This window comes from Anguilla anguilla, chromosome 18, assembly GCF_013347855.1.
Source record: "Anguilla anguilla isolate fAngAng1 chromosome 18, fAngAng1.pri, whole genome shotgun sequence".
Lineage (NCBI taxonomy): Eukaryota > Metazoa > Chordata > Actinopteri > Anguilliformes > Anguillidae > Anguilla > Anguilla anguilla.
In genome coordinates, this window is record NC_049218.1 from 2446967 (window position 1) to 2467244 (window position 20278).

Below are 20278 nucleotides of genomic sequence, written 5' to 3' on the forward strand. Positions count from 1 at the left end.
CGTGGCTCTTCGTGAACCGCCTCTAATCTCGTAGGCGCTGCTGATTCAGCCGAGGGCATACGCAGGAGAGCCCTGCTCGGTTGCAGGCCTTGCGAACTCTTCCTGGCATGCAAGCTGCACACGAGAGGAAGACTGAAGAGGAAGGGGCAAGCGACTTGATAAAGGGAGGAGAGCATGAGAGAGCAAAACAGTGACGGCTTACTGGCTTACTGTAAATTTCAGAAGTTGTGGTCGGAGGTGTGGTAAAATGTGTCATTCTTTGAGGTGGACATATGGGTTTTGTAGTTTTGTGGAGTGTCTTTCGTAGTCCATGGTACCAACAGGGGTGTGTATAGTCTTTAATTAGGCTGTGGGCCCTTCTCAGGCACCGCTTCTGCCCACTGTACCACCTTATTTCATTTGACACCTCTTGAGTGTTCCAGATCTGAGAGTGTCCCGGGTTTTAATCGGTGCAGTTATCCAGCTAACTCTGTAATCCTGCTTTGTGAAACCAGGCCCTGATTCTCAGTGTGACTGAGTGAGTGATGAAGTTACACCAGGCATGTCTGTGACTGACTGATGAAGTTACACCATTGGTCGGCCGGGTCAGTCCAGCCATATACTAGGTTGTGACCTGGTCCTGGTCTTGTTTTTTTGTCGCCGTTCTCTCGTCGCGGCTTCTCTCTGAGCCGCTTCAAACTACATCCGTCACAAGCGAGCAAAGCAGAGTCGCTCAAATGCAACGAACGTGTAGTCCCACACGCTCCGGACAGGAAGGGAGGTGATCCACAAGTCCATCAACACGTGGCTAAGTAGCTATTGATAAACGGCTGTCGGCTGCTGGGAGAATTCCGCCTCGGAGCAAAATTGGAAAAGCCTTAAAACATGCATCGGATGTGTATTTGTTGTTCTGAAAAGAAGTTGGGAATATTAAAAGTAAACAAATGTTGTCATTCCAGCCTTTGCACACAGAGTACATTTTATGATGGCTTGTTTTTACTCGCTACTGGGTCATAAAATCTCATTCAGGAAAAGGGCATTGCAGATCAAGATAATATCACCACTGAACAGAGAGCATTTCCTCGGCTGTGGTTAGAGAAGTTTTAACTGCTTGTTTTCATATCGCAATCTATAAGTTTCTGACAGTTTGCTAGCGATGGGTCATGATCGTATTGCTGATAGCCCACATGAATAAGAATATGCCAATATGATGTATTATTTCCTATCAGAATTTTCATCCAAGGGAAGACAAGGTTCCAGCATTTCATTTTAAAATGCAAGCAAAAGCAGTTTCAAAAAACCTCAAACTGTGAAAAGCTGCCAAATTTTAGGACTTGCTTATCACTGGAAACATCTGCAGTGTGTATTTAACACGGCCCACTGCATCACACGCCGCTCCAAAGCCAGACACCACTCAGTCACCCTTTAAATGGAAATCCTTTTTTAAAAAACAACTTTAATACATTCTAGGTATTTATCTAGCTATTTGGCCTGGAAAATTTTATATAGAATTTTTTTCAGATGTATGTCAGGTTTTAAAATTTGCAAATTGGCACCCCTACTCTGCAGAGGTTTCATTGAACTCAATAATGGAAATAAATTAATTGAAATAAATAATTTGGAAGAAAAAGCATGCAAATTAGCATTTGCATCATTTTGGACAAAGAGGCAGGCATCATATGTATTTAAAAAGATTATCTTCATGAGCAAATCCCATTTGGATATAAATATTTCTTCCTTCTCTGCAGCTGTAATAATCATATTATACAGCCTTTATAAACATGTATTAGCTCATTTCAACAAAGAGCAGCAATTTTTCATTTATATGCTTTTGGGTTCTGGCAAATGGTCTTATCCATACACCATTCGTAGTCCACCTTATTTTGCACAGGCCATAGCTGGCCTTGAGTAAAGGCTTTTCCAGACAAAAGTCCATTTTTATGAGTTACGGTTAATATCATTAACCAAGTGAAATCTAATAAAGAGCATGCTTATGGCATTGCTCTTTGAAATTACATTTTTCTCATTTCCATTCTAGATTAACCCCCCCCCCCCCCCCCCCTTGGAAAAAAAAAAAAAGCTGCATGGCAGTTTCTGTGCTTCCCTCTTTCTGTCAGTCAAACAAACAAGTGGTCAGAGAGAGGTCATAAACTGATTGCTAGGGAGCAGTTTATCTATACTCCTCTGTAAAACACACTGTGCATTTGTCCTCTGAATTCTGTTAGGGTTTGAACTTTGAACAGCTCACTGCATTACTGGAAAATTAATGTAATAAATAAAATATACTGTATATGAGCAGCACGCGCGCGCACACATACACACACACTGCCACAGCCGCACATTTGAAGTAGCCAAAGCTAATATGTACATTTAGATCTGTACAGATCTAGTGGCCATAATCATGCATGGATTCTTAACTGAGGTCTTCTCAAAGGCTTAAAAACAAGACCTTGTTGGCTTACTGTGCCGCCTCCTGCTCCTGGCAGCAGTGTAGTATAATGGCTAAGGAGTTGGTCTTGTAGCCTAAAGGTCGCAGGTTCGATTCCCTGGTAGGACACTGCCATTGCACCCTTGAGCAAGGTACTTAACCTGCATTGCTCCAGTATATATCCAGCTGTATAATTGGATACAATGTAAGTCGCTCTGGATAAGAGCGTCTACTAAATGCCTGTAAACTAAACTAAATTTACACAAGGAACTATTTTCATGCTGAACTTGCACTGGACATTAGGTCATATGACATGGGTCACAAGATGCACAGCCCATTGATACAATGCATGGCCCATAACACTCACAGTAGCTGTTGCACTGCTGTTGGATAACTGAAAGAAAACCGCAAAGCTGCTGAACAGTTAACTGGAATATGAACGCACGTGCTCTCAAATCCTCTCTCCTCTCGCCTTGATGTGGTGCATCTACAAAAATGGGAAAAGCCTTGAAATGAAGATGGGAGAAAAAAAGCTTTAGATACATATTTTAATTTGCAATGAAAGTACAGCAGGGAAAAAACCCTTTCAAAGTACAGCGTTTCACTGCACTTATCAAGGGTTCAGAGTTTTTGAATAGTGGCGGATTTCTCCTAAAAACACCCGTGATTTTACTCCCGTGCCTTAAGATTGGACATCTTTAGGCGCTCACTGTGATATAGGCTTTTGCAAATTGGGTATGAGGCTAATGATGAACCTCATTTTTATAATCTGCTCGCAGCTGAGCATATTCATAACTGAAAACACGCACGTCTGAGGAAGACAACGTGCAAGTGCATCAGAGACGAAGGATGAGCACAGCGACTGCGTAAGAGAACATGCTAAAAAAAAAAACCATGCAGTCCCCATTACTTCATTTGACACCTCTTTTGTGAAAACGGACACACACATATCCTCTTATCATAGATAGAGGGGAGTAGCTCTCAGAATGAATCTGTCCTTCCAATCCACTTTAATTGTACGAGAGGACGGCCGTGGCAGCCTTTAATGATGGAATTACCTTCCCCACTCCATCTCGCATGCCCAACTCTGATGGAGGGGAGCAAAGAGAATGAAGCGAATTCTTGGTCACGTTTTCCATAAACTGAAGAATGAATTCCTCCCCCATGCTATCATGGCTAAGGCATCCATTTGAGCACGATGAAGTAGCGTTGAGCACATTTCGATTAGTCAAATCTGAGGGCATGACGAGAGAGAGCAGCACAACAAATTTCTCCTCTGGTTTTCTCTCTCTCTCTCTCTTCCTCTGTCTTCTTCCGTGCCCCCCCCCCCCCACTTCTGTGGAACCCATAGGGGAGCTTCTATTGTCATAACTAGGCCTTGCACTAATGAGGTCATTTTGTAACACTTTTAAAAGCCTTTACATGTCAATTCCGACGGAGCGCTTTCCAACAGAAAAGCGGAACTGTAGAATTCTGAAACGACTGTGCAAAGGAGCTTTTAACATTAAGCAAATTCCCACTGGAAATGTCATTTGTCAGCTCAGTATAATTAGTTGATACAGTGATATCGCACGGTTTTAGAAATGCCATGTAATGATGAAACCTGCATTCACTTTAAGGCCCCTCTCTCTCTCTCTCTGTCTCTCACTCTCTCTCTACTCCCTCTAATCAACACAGACACAACTGAAAACCTGAATCAGAATTCAGAATCTGACAAAACAAAAAGAACTTGGAGAATTCTAAGAATAAGAATTTGGAGAACAGCGGATACAAAATCTCTCTTTCGCTCCCTGTATTTCTTCCTTTTGCTTTCTGTCTCTCTTTCGCTCCCTGTATTTCTCTCTCTTGCTTTCTGTCTCTCTTTCGCTCTCTACACAACAGCCTGTTTTCTGCTAGAGTAGTTCTGCAGCAGCACAACAAAATCATAATTCATATCTAGAGGCCTCCACCTATATTATCATTATGAAAGCAAATGACATGACAAGATGCCATTTTCGGAAGAGCCATCAGACGCACCACATGCATTTTTAGAAACCCACTGCACTCTCCATATAATTTCCATTAAAAAAAAAAAAAACCTCCAACATACTATTCATTTTAAATGGCCACTGATCCTCTGTTTCCATTTAAAACAATATGCATAATCTGAATTGTACACTGAGTCGTATTACATCATTTGTACTACGTTTTACCTGGTATAACTACTGACTGTGCTGTTCTTTACTGGTGACACCCCATCCCCCTATTCTTCACTGGCCAGCAGTCATTTTGAGCCAGAACACCTGCTGCAATTCTATTAAAGTGGAGGCCAATGCTTCTCTTTGTGAAGTTAATAAGAAAAGTTCCAAAAGTTCTCTGGACAAGCAGTCCGGGTTCCAGCTCTTGATTTCCAGCTGGTGCAGAACAATGTACAGTATTATACACACAGGGCCTACAGCACTCCCCTGAAAGGGAGATTTTAAATAATCTCCAAAGACGTCTCCAAAAGCCTCCGATACAGTGAAATCTTGTTGGACAGGCTCATGCAGAGTGGAGTCAGTAAGACCTGTCATATGCGGCTTTCGCCTGCAGTCCACGGGCGCTTGACCGACCGACCAGCAGGGGTCACTAGAGGGCGATGATCGTGGAGCCTTAACTGACTGAACCACTTCCTTACCCTGCTGATCACCTGTTTTTGTGGTTGGAATTACCCATTAAGCACACCCAGCCTAAAGAAGCTAATTAATGCCATTTCAGATACTGCAATAAGGAGTACGCATGACAGAGAACCGATGTTCAGGACAGCGAAGATGCTTGGTTTCCTCAGAGAACTCTTCTCAAACTAAGGAAAAAAATAAATGCATTCAGGGATGTCTAAGAGCGCAGCAATTTGCTTCAATTTGCCTGCAGGCTTCATAGACACTCAGCTGCGGTCTTTGAGTCCGCTCCTGAAACGCTGCTGTAATCACCCGATTAACAGACACACTTCGGGTGTCTTTGTTATTCTGTAATCTCACGCTTCGCACCGGGCAATGGCCATGACTGTGCTACCCGCCCCCATACCCCCGTACCCCCGTACCCCCAGCTGTGAAAGCAACACGTTCCAAAATTCATCCTTATCCTGCTGATCATTTTCAGTCACTCATCTTTTTCAGACATATATTGTACAAAAACTGAGAACATTCAGACAAGAGGAGAGTGAGAGGAATGTTGGAGAAAAATAAAAATATAAAATTTTATTAAACATAAAAAAATTTTGTAGTTAATTTTACTGTGATGTACAAGCAGTTTTGATTTATTTTGCAAGAGATTTCAGTTTTGGTTTTTGTTTTTTCTGGAGGGAGCCCAGCTGCGTGTGTGCCATGGCGGGGGATCGAACCCTCGCCCACACGGGGGGAACTCGACAGTCAGCCGGCTCACTGCCTGCTCCACGGCTCTCCCAGAACCCGCTGCTTTTCTCATTACGTTTTTTCCGAGGCGTGCGAAGGCGGTCCGCGCCGTCCCCGTTCCCTGTTCCCAGGGCAGAGGTCGTGCGCACTTCACCAGCAAAGGCGGGCTGCGCTGCCCGGGCGCAAACACACACTGACCCCAGTCACTGGCAGTCCACTTTTACCGGAGTGTTACCGGTGTAAACGCGTCGCTAACCGTGTCCTGTTTTCACCGAGGTGCTCGACTGCGTGCGTGCGGGGAGACGTACGGCGGGAGAAGCCGCGTTTCCCCCCCCGAGGTTCAGTGCGAACAGTCGGAATGGACCCATCTCCATGGCAACCGTGATACTCGGAAAAGAGCGCGCCAGCGAACAGATAAGGCGACAGGCCCGACCGGCTCGCAGCAACCGAGGCCCGCCTCTCCGCCGAGATCCTCACAGCGCGGAGTCAGCAGGGCGTCTAATGCAAAAATCATGAAGGCAGCTCGTGGGAGGCGTCAGGCGCGACTAATTAGGTCAACGTAAAATAAAATGTCTAGTTCCCTCCACCTGACAGCAAGCTGTATCTCTGCGAACCCCTTCCCACAATCGCAGCCTGTGCCCCGTCCTGCAGGATCACCTTGCGCCCACATGACTTCCCCCCCGGTTGACACAAACTTAGTTTGGGCAAGTTTGAGCGATCGGCAAAAAAATTTACTTGCCGAGTTGTGTTTGAAGAGAAAGAAACCGAAGTTGAAAACAGCATTAATCTGTACAGTAAGTCCAAATTAAGAGTGAATGTTGATTTTGAATTTAGATCACGGTCTCAGCAATCGGTAAAAACTCAAGGTTGGGGAAACCTACGCACAGATTTCTGTCCGTAGGCGATGTGTGACTGCTATCTTGGCCATGTGAAACAACATTATGGTGTTATTACTGTATTTGTTTCTCTGCAAGAACTGTTTTTAAAAAAGCAACATATCTTGGAGGCATTAGCTTTTCAGCCATTACTTTTACATTATACTGTTCAGTAACTTTCAGTGTTCAGGTTTGCGGATGTTTTCACGCCTGCCAAATTCACCCACAGGTGGTTTGGGATGATTTCTTAATTAAAAAAAAAAAAAAAAAAACGTTTTTAAAAACTTCAGCACATTGTGTACCTTACCAGTTTCGCTTAATTACTGACACATTTTAAAAGCGCTAACATGTCAGCCGACCAAAATGTTCACACTTTTCAACGCGCAAATAAATAAGAGAAACTTGCCAGATACAGCATGCAAGCGTATACCCCATGCATTTTGAAATAAATTTAAAAATAAAAAATCCTCTATAGCGTGGACGCTAATTTGGTTAAAAATATTTGATTAATAAATCAAATGATGGGTTAAGTGATGAATGATTACGGGTTATAAAAACACCCAGGACACAGGCACTGTTCTCATTAGTTTCATCCCCCGCACTGAAACAGCTGCTGATGTTCTCAGACAAAATGGCTGCTTGGACTACACACAAATTTAATTTGTTTTTCTTTGGTTTTTTTTTATTTTTTTTTTAACACCATTTCCACTGCCAGCATCTCTGTTTCCTCTGGACTGAAGATCATGAAAGCACAAATGTAGAAATGCGTCTTATGTAATATGAAACAGGTGGTACTGAGGAAAATGTCCTCCCTAAAGAAGTACATGTGCACTGGAGCATTACAGTACGACCTTGGCAAAGGAATAACGAGCCCTAGACACTGAAGCTCGAGGTAATACCAAATGAATAATTTATCACTGTGACTCTCCTGTGACTCAGTAATAAGTCATAAAGTCACTTATTTTCTTTTATTTATTTATTTATTTTATTTTTTTAAGTATTTTTAAATGATTGGCTTTGAGACAAGAGAATGAAAGAAAATGGAAGCGATGGCAAGGCACATTAACAGCACACCATTAAGAGGCCACACCACCCCCCACCCCCTTGTACTGTAAAGCACCCTCTGTAAAATGTCCATGTGTGAAGTGGAAAATGCACACAGTTTGGGAAATATTTTTCCGAAAATGGTTCAACTCGTTAGGTGAGAAATCCTAATGGAACATTTTGAATGCTTTTCAGTTCACCAACTGAATACCAATTAATTTGGCTGAAGTGAAATACAATTTCTCAAATCTGGCAGGCAGTTTGTAACTTACAATCTTGTAACTTACAGGTTGCTTGCAGGTTCCATGGAATGGGAGCCAAGGCATTTAAACAGAATCGCTTGAGCAATTATCTAGCATCATACATGGATTACAGTGTCTAAACTGTAAAATGTGCAAATCAGATCAGAGCTTCAGATGTAACACCTAAATGTAATGTCTGCAAACTGCATTATATAAAATAATAAACACTGAGTGATTTTGGGGGGGGGGGGGGGGAGCTTGTTTTTTGGGAGACTCACTCTTGACCGTGGCGGTCCTGGTGCAGTTGTAGAGGATGGCCAGCTCCCCGAACACCTTCCCTGGACCCATGGTGCACAGCTTCATGCCCTCCTTCGTCACCTCCACTTTCCCGTCTGGAAACGACACACAACAAAAACTCATTTCCGCTCCTTAATAACCAGCCCTGACCCCAGAGCTCTGCTCCCACAGTCCGGGAGTGCTACTGCAGGCAGCACGGGCGCATACGTGCTTTGATGTGAAGTCCAGCGTCATTACGCCACAGCGCATTTAGACGCCCCGAGCTCGCCAGGAAGAGTGTACCGGTTCTCCAGCACAGACGCCCGTTTGGGAGGATTTGCACAAGCGAGGAGCCTGGACAGGACTGGCCACAGACGCACGCGTCCCGACCCCAGGCGCCCCACCCCAGGCGCCCCACCCACAGAGAAAGACGAGGTCTGGCGGGTGGGACTGAGTCACGACACAAAAAAAAAAATAAATTCAGGTTTTCAAAAAAATTAGAAAGGGGATCCAAAAAATAAATAAATTGTTAAAAAAAAAAAAATTTTTTTTTAAAAGCAAGCTTTGCTGCCAGTGACGGGTGTGCTGTGCCCGACAGACACACTCACGCCCCCGTAGACAACCATTTACAAACAAGTTAAGGCCCTTCCCTGCCTGCCGTGAGAAATGACAGCTCACACTGAGCACCAGATAAATTATTCTTCCAATGAGTAATTTCTCCCTCTAAACTCAGAATACGGTGCCGCTTCACTGCTGGAAGAAAAGTATTTTTAAATGCAGGCATTTTGCTTAAAAAACATTGCAATAATATTCTATTTAGTCATTTTTTTTTGTATGTTTTTCACATTGCTCAGTTGTGATTTTTTTTTTTTTTTTACCTGTTTCTTCTGAAATCACCTATGGACATTAGTATCCTTCTAAAGCGTTTATCTTTTTTGTTTTCATGTTTTGGTTCACTCCACTTTTTTGGAGACTGGTGAGCCAGAAATGGTGTAAGGAAGGTGTTCCATTTTGGTGTTCATACTCGAAATGGCGTTAAAACCGTTCACTGCCAATATCAATCTTTGGTTTTGGTGTATGGGAGAAAAATATGTAATCGCCAGCAGAAACCCATGCCTCAAAAATATGCTTATGTCCAAGGTGCATTGCCTTGGAACATGGTCGTGTTTCATGGTTTGTTAGTTTTTTACTTTTCTCATTTAAATGGAGAGTGCTTTACCTGTTGCATTTCCCCAGGCTTGGTATTTTTTCCAAGACTGAGAAATATGTGGGACATGCTTTGCCTAAAGCGGGGCTGCCCAACCCTGTTCCTGGAGATCTACCATCCTGTAGGTTTTCACTCCAACCCTAACATAGCACACCTCATCCAACAGCTAGAGCAGGGCTGCCCAACCCTGTTCCTGGAGACCTACCGTCCTGTAGGGTTTCACTCCAACCCTAACATAGCACACCTCATTCAACAGCTAGAGCAGGGCTGCCCACCAGAGATCTCACTGAACAGCTCATTAGTAGGATTGGGCAGAGTTGGGCAGGGCTAGGCTAAAACATGTGTTCACTCGGTCCAGGGGCCCCGCTATGGAGGTTGGCTTTTGTGATGGCCAGTCTCCTGATAAATTGGAGTGGTTGAAAACATGCGCTTAAACTCTTGCATAATTAATTCCTTTAATAAGGAATCTGGGGTGACATAGTTCAGGAGGTAAGACCGATTGTCTGGCAGTCGGAGGGTTGCCGGTTCAAACCCCGCTCTGGGCGTGTCGAAGTGTCCTTGAGCAAGACACCTAACCCCTAACTGCTCTGGCGAATGAGAGGCATCAATTGTAAAGCGCTTTGGATAAAAGCGCTATATAAATGCAGTCCATTTACCATTTAATAATTAATACAACTCACAAACAACAAGGTTTGGCTCATTACCATTTTCCTGCGCTTTGGCTTTTAACTCAATTTTTAAGATTCAAGAAAAATACAAAGTGACAACACTTTCAGCAGTTTAGCAGAACCCCCACTGCCTCAACCTGCAAGTCTAATTTAATCAATTAAAAACAGTCACTTGTTTTCTTTTTTTTCTGGAATCATGTACCCTGCATGATATTAAATGAAGGGCATTTAGTTTATCTGACTGTTTGAAAGCCCTGAGATGAGAATAAGGAACTTTTATCCATGCTGGGCAGCAGCATGGATAAAATGTCTTCCGACATCACATTAGCCTGAAGAGGGTGAATCAATAGACATTATGAAGCAGCGCCCAGTGTTCTCATCAGACACCAAAGGTGTCTAAGAATTGAGAACTTCTTACAGTGCGGGGCTCAGCCCTCTAAGGAGTGAGGTCACAAACACGTGATTAGAATGTTCCGCTAAGAACATTCTAATGCTGACGTCACACTCACTGCTGGTGGTTTGAAAGCTACAGAGTTCTAGAACGCTGATTTAGAACTTTTAAAAAAGAACCTCCTCTTCAAAGGGTTAAAGCTGTGGCTCTAAAATTACAGTCAGCGTACACAGGGCTTCTCCATGGTCTGAGTCTGAGAACGCGTGTTCCAAGAAGAAAAAGCCAAGCAACAGCCTCATTCCCTCCTGAATGAAGAGAGGGCAGGGTGGCCTGGACTTGTTCACCAAGGCTCACGCGCCTTTTATATTTGATGGGTTTATCACAGGAATCCAGGAGCACTAGAGACAGAGGCAATGACTAGGGCCACACAGGAGGGGTGACTTCATTCACACACTCCCTCCTCCAGTGCACCCCTCCAGCTGCTGGGCACCAACCCCCTCGAGGGAGGGGAGGTGGGGGGGGGGGGGGGCTATGACTAGTAGGCAAGGCGAGAGCCATCTGCCGGTAAAAATGGAAGAATCAATCTGTCACCAGCAAAAAAAAAAAAAAACAGCATGTGTGTGGTTTGCAGTTGAGATCTATTCATCTGATATATTGTAAGTAATTACTTCCATGGGAACTGTTAGCATTTCTCATTAAACAGTGGTATGTACAGCAGCACGGGTCCATGACTATAATTCATAATGATACAACGGCACCCTAGATTATTATTTCAAATGATCACATATTTCCAAATCAAACTGTGTAATCTAACTTCACAAATGAGTGGCACACACTCACACAGAAGTGTGAGTGTGTGCACACACTAAGTCCTTAAAGCCCAACGGCCATTAAATTAGACACGCCGTCGAAGAATAACTCTTAAATTATTGCTTTTATCTGTCATTGATTCAGGATGCAGTGCTATAACTCTCTATATAATGCTATAACCCTCCCGTACGGTCAAGGGATTTAGTCATTTTGGTACCAATGTGCTCTTAATTTCAAGCTTTGAATCATGTCTTTACTGCATAGTTTAAGAAAATGGGGTTTATTTAAGACAGGATGGATTCTTACCAAAAGCCCTGAAGGTCTCAGTGGATTTTAAGGGGTGTTAATGTGCTTAAAATGATGCCAAACCCAGATTCATTCAGAAATCATCCTTAACATTGGTTTGCTTTTAAAAGCATGCGTTTTTCTGTTAAGTTGTGCGAGTTTGCCAGTTGCCAAGTAATTCAAGGATGTTGTTGTCGTTTCGTGCCAGAGAGACCCCCGGCTGACTGGCAGGCTACCTGTGCCAGGTGTGTGTGAAGCACCTCTGCTCATGTCAGGCCTGCATTTTACCTGACGCTTCCAGAAGTGGAAACAGTGATGCCTTTTGTCACATTTCAAGTTCTTTCATACTGACAGAGCCTGCTCATTTTATTCAGTCATTCATCAAGAAGAGGTAAGAGTCTCTTTTTTTCAAGAGACCTGACCAATATTGCAATCATACATGCATAAAACATACAGATACAAAAAAGAGGGGAAAAAATCAGAAGCTTCAGAAACTCATAAGAACAATGGCGTCTTAACATATAAAACAATTACATGCTAGTGTAGTTTGTGCAATGGCTTTAAAACACCTGTGGATACAACGGTACCTGTTAAAACTCTTTCTGTATTATTACTCCAGTCGTGTGGTGCTTTACGGAGAAAAGGGCCACTTTAAATACATTGCAAAGCAACAATTTGAATGCTGCTATGCAGAGATGAGACAGGTCTATGAATAAGACTCAGAAAGGGAAAACAGTTTTGAAAGCTGAAGCCAGAAATGTAAAATCCAACAACCAGACAGAAACATTTCTTTTGAAAGCAACATATAATTATGCTTCTCCTCAAGTGACTTCTGTCCTGAGTGGGATGTAGAACTCTGTATTTTAAATTTCTCATCCCTGCAAAGGGTGCAACTGTGTTTATTCCCCCTGCGATGCGGACCTGTGCCATCTCGCTCGCCTGATTTGCTGTAACCTTGAATTTGAGTTTTTTTTTTTCTGTGCGTGTTTAGTTTCTGAATGTGATCCTGACATTTGGTGGCCAACAGTAGCACAGACCCAGGGGCCTGGGGGTCACTCACTAGCCTGTCCTTGTTTATTTTGTGCACTGCATGCGGTAAGTAACCTCAGGGTGCCCGCGTCGCTAGGCCGCTTACGAGCCGCTCCGAACAGATCACCTGTCCCAGCTGGACGCCTCCACTCCAGCTGGCCTAGGGGTGCACCGTGAGCCTGACTGGAATACAGCACAGAGGCTCCTCCTGCCCCAGACAGGAGTACAGCACAGAGGCTCCTCCTGCCCCAGACAGGAGTACAGCACAGAGGCTCCTCCTGCCCCAGACAGGAGTACAGCACAGAGGCTCCTCCTGCCCCAGACAGGAGTACAGCACAGAGGCTCCTCCTGCCCCAGACTGGAGTACAGCACAGAGGCTCCTCCTGCCCCAGACAGGAGTACAGCACAGAGGCTCCTCCTGCCCCAGACAGGGATACAGCACAGAGGCTCCCCTCCAGGCTGCCTGTGAGCCTTGTGCTTTATCAGAGCACGCTTCCCTCCCCTGTCCAGGGTCTGTCCGTGTTAAAGAAGTGTCCGTGTAAAGGGAAAAAGGGTTCCTTTTTTCACTCAAGCATCTATCCATCAGAATCATAAAAAATAAAACAGAAATTTAAAATAAAATCTCCATTTTTGAGCTTGACGTATGAAAAGCTTGCATCATCCTTTGCTTGCTTATATTTTTGAGATGCTATCACTTGAAGCGAGATGGGCGTCTTTCATTATGGAGATGGCATGTCTGTGCACTTCCGTGAAGGGTAAGTCCTCTAATTAATGGACAGCACAGCAGCTGGTCACAAGCACAAGCAGCCCCCATAATCTCAGTGCTCCATCAGGTTGTACGCTAGCACCTTAGCCCAGGCTACAACAATAAACACTGGAGTTAGCACACCAACAGTTACCTGTCCCTGTGCTTGTTATGCTGTGTCTCCGCACCTGTTGAGCCAGCTAGTGAAGCACTCCGCACCTGCCACGAGTGCTTCATTGTATGTGGTTCAGCGCTCTGTGACTAATAAAGTTTATTCAAAACACCGTGTGACCTAATGTAATTTAATGAGAACATCAGGTTTTCAATTTTACCTGAAATGTTGCCACAGAGTTAGAGGGATTTTATTAAATTTTATTATGTTATTATTTATTTTTTTACAAAGCTAACAAGCAGCAAACACAACTCCCATTTTAATTTTGAGAGCAAACTGCATACGATACTACACGGCTACTGTTTACCTTCTCACCCATTTCCTGGCATGAAGATGTGAAGGGTGAATGTGTGAGCTCTCTGAGGCAGAGAACCTTCCCGACTTCTCATAAAAGTAGTGGCTATTCTCAGAGGTAAATGACAATGGCTGGACAATCTATCAGTGAATTAGACCCAACTGACCTTGAAAGCAATAGCAGCCATTTTGTTCAGAGTCTAATTGCAATAATGGGGTTATTATTCTCTATCTGCTTATCCCAGGTGACTAGCTCAGCCTGCATCAGCCGTATCACCCAGTCATGCGGCTGGGGTATGTGCTGAAGCGGATCAGGTTAAATACCCTGCTCCAGGGATGTATTAGCAGCACCCCCCCCACCCCCCACCCCCCACCCCCCACGCCCCCTCCCACCCAGGAGTTCACTGTCTGACAGTCTTCCGATCGCAGATCTGCAGCTCGCGCCACAACGCCACAGGACCCCATTTCTGAGACTCGCCGTAGCGATATGCGATTATAAAAATGACGGAGACCTTTGCGTGTGCTTCGCCCAGACCTCGTCCTCGTTGCTGTTTTACTTTACTGCCAGGTGCAGAAGATCAGACGGGGCGGAGAAATACAATTTTGAAAATCGTTTTAAGCGTGGTTATTACGGGGACCTGGAACCGGTTTTCAGGAAACAGAGACCTGTGGGGGGGGGGGGGCGGGGGGGGGGGGGGGGGTGGGGGGGGGATTACTGATTATTGAGCAGGAATATTGAGTTAGGGGGATAACTGCACTGAGTAAAACCCAGAACAGCTCTTCATTTTAGTCCACGTTCCAGATTTGGGAGGGATCCAGCTTTTTACTCAGTGCAGTTATCCTGCTGACTTGGTAATCCTGCTTTGTGAAAGAGGGCCCAGGATAGCTTGTTTCCATTGGTTTACAGCTACAGCTAACATGCAGTCCACCTGTTTGGAAGAGTCACTGACCAACAGCATGGGCAAACGGAGGCCATTTGAGAGAAGGACCTGCTGTTTCCATGATGGCTTTTTTCCCCAGTATTCCAATTTTCTTACTGGTGACTTTCAACTCCTTCTCCTCTCGTTCACCCCCCTGGTAAACGTAACCTTTTAGCTTCCTAATAAATAGATGATTTGGAGGACTACACTTCCCACAACACCCTGCCCAGACCAGCCATCAGCCCTGCTTACTGTGGCTCTTTGCATTAAATGTTTGAGCCAGCTATGAATTCACATTAAGAGAACTCCTTTAACTCCCAGTCTAGCAATTAAAAGTAAGTTATCAGGCCATTAACTGCCTTTGTGAGCCATCGGATGCAACATCAGAGCAGGGCAAAACTCCCCCAAAATAAGCAGCTCCCTCATCAGAAACTCCACTAGAATCCTGCCTAACACACAGGGATCTAATCCACTGAGAGACACATAACAGGGTGGAAATGTTAATGTCACCCCAGTATGTCCATCAATTGCTTTTTTATATCCTTATGTATCTTTTCAAAGGTAAAAATGGCTTTTCTTCCCTTTTAAATTAAGCCTTTTTTTCTAGGCCCCTTTTCAAGCATCAGGTCCACCTTTTCATCTCAGCCTGTACAACTCAAATGAAAAAGATTCATATGCTCAGCATTCAAAGAGACAGACACACACACACACACACACACACTGGGGTGGTAATGAAAAGAAATTAACAAGAAAAAAGAAAGAACAGGAAGTTATTCTAACGTAGGCAATGTAATGATGTGATTATTCTCTGGCTGAAGACCTGTTACTTCAGGCACCATTTAAAAAAAAAAAAAAATTAAAAAAAAAATCTGTTCAGTGCTTTTTGTGACCTTAATGCACGGTCCTTAGATTTCTAATGACTAGCTAATTACACTGCAACAAGGGCTGGAGTCCTGTGTTAGCTGTTATGTAAAATGGATTTATATTCATAGTCCCATTACAGCTCATGAATGATAGCAAAGATGGATCTTTAGTCACCAGTTAATTATCACCACTCCCTTTATCAGTCATTTCTTTTATGCATAACTCATTTTACAAAAGAACTTGTCACCGTGTGCTTCACAGTCTAACCTGACTTAAGCCCCACAGAGCAAACCCAAAGGTGACAGTGCCCAGTGGAAAAAGTCCCTGGATGACATGTAGAAAGAAACCTTGGGAGGGACTAGACTCCCATGATCCTCCTCTGGGCGGCTCAGGGTGCGGGTTCATGGGGACAAACGAGGTAGAGTTAATTTAACAGACCATCTAATCCAGGGCTGCCCAACCCTGTTCCTGGAGATCTACCGTCCTGTAGGCTTTCACTCCACCCTTAATAAAGCTCACTTCATTCAACAGCTAGAGCAGGGGCTGCCCAACCCTGTTCCTGGAGATCTACCGTCCTGTAGGCTTTCACTCCACCCTTAACAAAGCACACCTCATTCAACAGCTAGAGCAGGGCTGCCCAACCCTGTTCCTGAAGATCTACTGTCCTGTAGGCTTTCACTCCACCCTTAATAAAGCTCACTTCATTCAACAGCTAGAGCATGGCCGCCCAATCCCGTTCAAGGAGATCTACCATCCTGTAGGTTTTAACTCAAGCCCTAACAAAAGCACACCTCATTCAACAGCCAAAGATCTCATTGGGGATCTTGGTCCTACTAAATTAGGATTGAAATGAAAACCTAGTGGATGGTAGAGCTCCAGCAACAGGGTTGGGCAGCCCTTATCTAATCAGTTCAGGACTGGTTGTCAATTCAGGATGATCATTATGATCATTATTTGAACATTCCTCTTGGTTGTAATCTGCAAAGTCTTTATCTCTCCTCATTGCAATCATTTTGAATTATTAGCTATACTAAAGCTAAAGCTATACTAAAGCAGAGTTTCATTACTCCTTATTAAGCCTGAAATCCCCTTAAGGAAGGCCCTGGAAAAAGAAAATTAAAAACCAAAACAGCCAGCGGTCATCAACGTGTCGGACAAACGTGTCGGACAAACGTGTCCGTGGCAAGACTTGTCTGTGTCCATGGAAAAAAAAAAAATTGATTGGGAAAAAATGTTTATTTTTTTCCCATGATAATATGCATTGCAATCATTTTCTTGTCAAAATATTGACAATCTAATGTTTTCTGAGACTAATAAATTAATTAATTAAAACTTGACCACTTCAAGTTTTGTATGTCCGTGGTAAAAATCGCATTTTGACCAAAAAGTCGTCACAAGCCAACACGGTGATGACTCCTGAAAACAGCTATATCAACTTTACGGTAAACTCAGCCGAGAGCGTAATCATTTTAACATGAAATTTCTCATACCTGAAAATGACTGACATATACTTAGTTTGCAGTAAAATTTGGGGTGTTGTCCATGAATTTAAGGTTCCTGTGCATTTCTGTCATGTGATCATGTGAGTGTTATCAAGCATTTTTCCCGATTGATTGCATTCATGATTAAACTGGGGAAGGAGTAAAAGGGAAAGTTGCAATGCATTTAAAGATCAGGAAGCTTAAATGAACACAGAATTTAGCATGATACAAAATCGGATCCCTGTTTACGTATAATTGCAAAGTTGCATAGTCACAGAAGAGATGCAAGTGCCACGAAGTGCACTGCATTACCTTACAGGCATTTAGCAGACGCTCTTATCCAGAACGACTCCCACAACATTCTACACAGCATTTACATTACATCCATTTATGCAGCTGGATATGTACTGAAGCAATGCAGGCTTAAGTACCTTGCTCAAATGGCGAACCCGGGAATCGAGACCAGTCGCTTACCCATTACACTATGCTGCAGCCACTAAGTGCACAAGTGCTTGCTTTGGCTTTTAGCCTGCTCTTGGAACATCTCAGCATAGCAATGAAAATGCAAATGCAGGGTATAATGTTCTGCTTTTAATCTTTTGTCAAAATCACCGTGAAGGAACATTTGCACCGCGGCGAATTCTCATTACAAAGGTTGATTTGAGCAAACATTTTACGCCATCTCTCTCACAAATGCCCGTGCACACGGACTAGGCAAGACCAAACGCACAACGAATGCATTCTTAAATAGTCATGAGAAGGAAAGGAAAAAAAGTCGTCAGAGTCTGAATATGATATTGATATGGATTCTCATCCTAAGATTTGCTAAAATAAGAACAAAGCAATAATACAGTTTCAGGATGACTACACACTTCCGAAAATGGCCTAAGACTCACGTTTAAGGGTGAAAGCTCATTACAGCCCAACCCTGTGTGCGCAAATACTTCAGAGATCCAATTATCTAACGGGGCTCTGCAGAACTGCAGAACGTCATTTTGCACTAAATAAAAAATTTAAAAAAGTTCTTTATGGCAGGTGCGTGAAGCCAGGTAATTGCACATTAAAAAAGAAAGATGCTGTCTGCACACGAGGAAATTAAGACACTGGGGTCTATCTAGCAAAAATAATTTGTTTATCATGGCATGTGCAGGTCAGCGCTCAAGTGGATAAGTGAAATTGAAAAAGAAGGATGGAAGTGAACATTTCCCCGTCAAGCGATCATCGGTGCCGCTTTCACAACAAGGAATATTAATAGTCCTATATAATCTCCTTAAGAAAATGAATGACCGGTAAGTAGATTGGACTGCAGCAATCAATTCATAAACAAAACATTATTGAATGAAAGGAATAGCCATCATTACAAAGAGCGAAACAATCAGCATTTCCATAGATAACACACCAGTTTCAAACTAACTTGAACAGACATGTTAATACGAACTGAAGTTAATATAAATGGCGGTTTCTGTATGCATTTGTCAGTCAGTTTAATTGAGACTTCAGTCTTCAGAAATTGTTTCTTTTTCCAGCTTTTGAATGGGATTAGCTTTCAGTCTTCTATTAAGCATGATTTGAGCATGTCTTTGTAGTAAATAAAGAAAAGCCAAGCTGGAAAATCAATGCCTTCACTAAAAGAGCTACTAATTGATGTGCGGCACAAGTGTCACGTAATCCCTGGTAAACCTTAAAATTCCTTCAAATTACATCTGAGGTTTTATGTAAGGACTTAAACCCCCCCCACCCACCAATCAGTGGCTTTTACCCTCTGCTAGGCTAAATGACAGTTATACTGTATGACATCACGCTGGTGTCACCTATGGAGGGGACTGCATGTGTCCATTTGAATCCTGAGGTCCATGCTTACCCACGGTAATGGCCCCCATTTTCTCTGCACCAGTAGGAGAACCTGCGAGTCTGATTATCTGCAGATTCACGAGCAAACGGGGAGATCTGCTCGATCACGTCTCTGTGTCTTCACTCGGGGAAATTCAATCCCTTCACTTAAGCAGGGCAGCCAAGATCTGAAGGACGTCGTTAGAAAAACTCGAAATGTTTTACGTGCATTGACTGAACTCTCTTTCCTCAGTGAAGGTCATCGCACAGAACACAGATGCCAGGGCAGTACTAAGGTGTGCAGGTACACACAGACTGAGGACAGAACTCCGGTCTGTACACAGAAATGGGTAAGGTGGGGTGACATGTAAACGGACACACAAAACTAAGGAGTGACCTGAAAGGAGGCGGGGCTAAAGGCCTCAGACACTGACCTTAGCTCCACCCACACTGCCTCTCAGGTGAGTACACACACACACACACACACACACACACACACACACACACTCATTTCAGGATTTTCAGCTCACTGCATCAGGGGGGATTAACCTCAGCTCTGTCTGAGACACCCACGCACAGTCGCTGCTTGCGGTTGCTAGGGAAGGGAGCTTATCCAGCTGGAGAGAAGGCTCTTCCTGCACCCCAAAGTTCCTCAGAGACCCCACACCCCCCCCCCCCCCCCCCCCCCCCCCAACCCGCCACAATCGCGGGGTCTCCCTTCCCCACACAGTTTCCAGAGTAAAACGCTTCCCCCGATATCTCACAAAATGAATCATGAGGTCTACGCGAGCTTAACCTAAACGCAGTATACAAATCAATATTTACTTAAGTGTCTAAGCAAACCTGGAACTTGCATAATAATGAAGGTGAGATGTTCTCTGTGTGATTCTTCTAGAGAGAGAGAAAAACAAAAAAGAGAGAAAATGATTTGTTTTCTTTGCACACCTGGGAGGCATTTGCTGATTAATCGCGTGGTCTCATCGTGAGGTGAGGTTACCTGCAACGTGCGAGGGGTTTCCACAGCTTTATCACCCGCTGGAGTGTCGCGAGAAACTTCACATTAACAACAGGTTCAGTAGCTCTTCAATTCAAACGATTTAGTGCAAGATTTCCTTCACTTTTTGTCCTCCGTGTAAACTCAACATCGAAAAGCCAGCATCGTACGGAGACTGGTGCGAAGGGTTGTGGAGAAAGTGGCCCTCGAATGCCCTGGTTGGGAGATGAGGCGTTAGCAGCTACCTTAGTCCCCACCACCTCCTCCATCTCTCCTCTCATTCTCTCAGCTGTTATTCTTTTTTAATGGAGTGCAAATTGAGGACAGCGAACTGCCCCCGTATCTGAATTCTGAAGGTTGTGTGCTCATTTATTTA

General features: G+C 43.9%; 1 protein-coding gene across 3 annotated transcripts in view; it reads right to left on the reverse strand.

The window, feature by feature from the left end:
• Positions 1–20278, reverse strand: part of LOC118217691 (cGMP-dependent protein kinase 1-like) — a 98396-nt gene that overhangs the window by 54091 nt on the left and 24027 nt on the right. For all 3 annotated transcript variants that reach the window (XM_035399650.1, XM_035399651.1, XM_035399649.1), the window contains exon 3: positions 8215–8328. In XM_035399650.1, coding sequence (XP_035255541.1) covers positions 8215–8328 — 114 coding nt within the window. The remainder of the gene's footprint in view (positions 1–8214; positions 8329–20278) is intronic.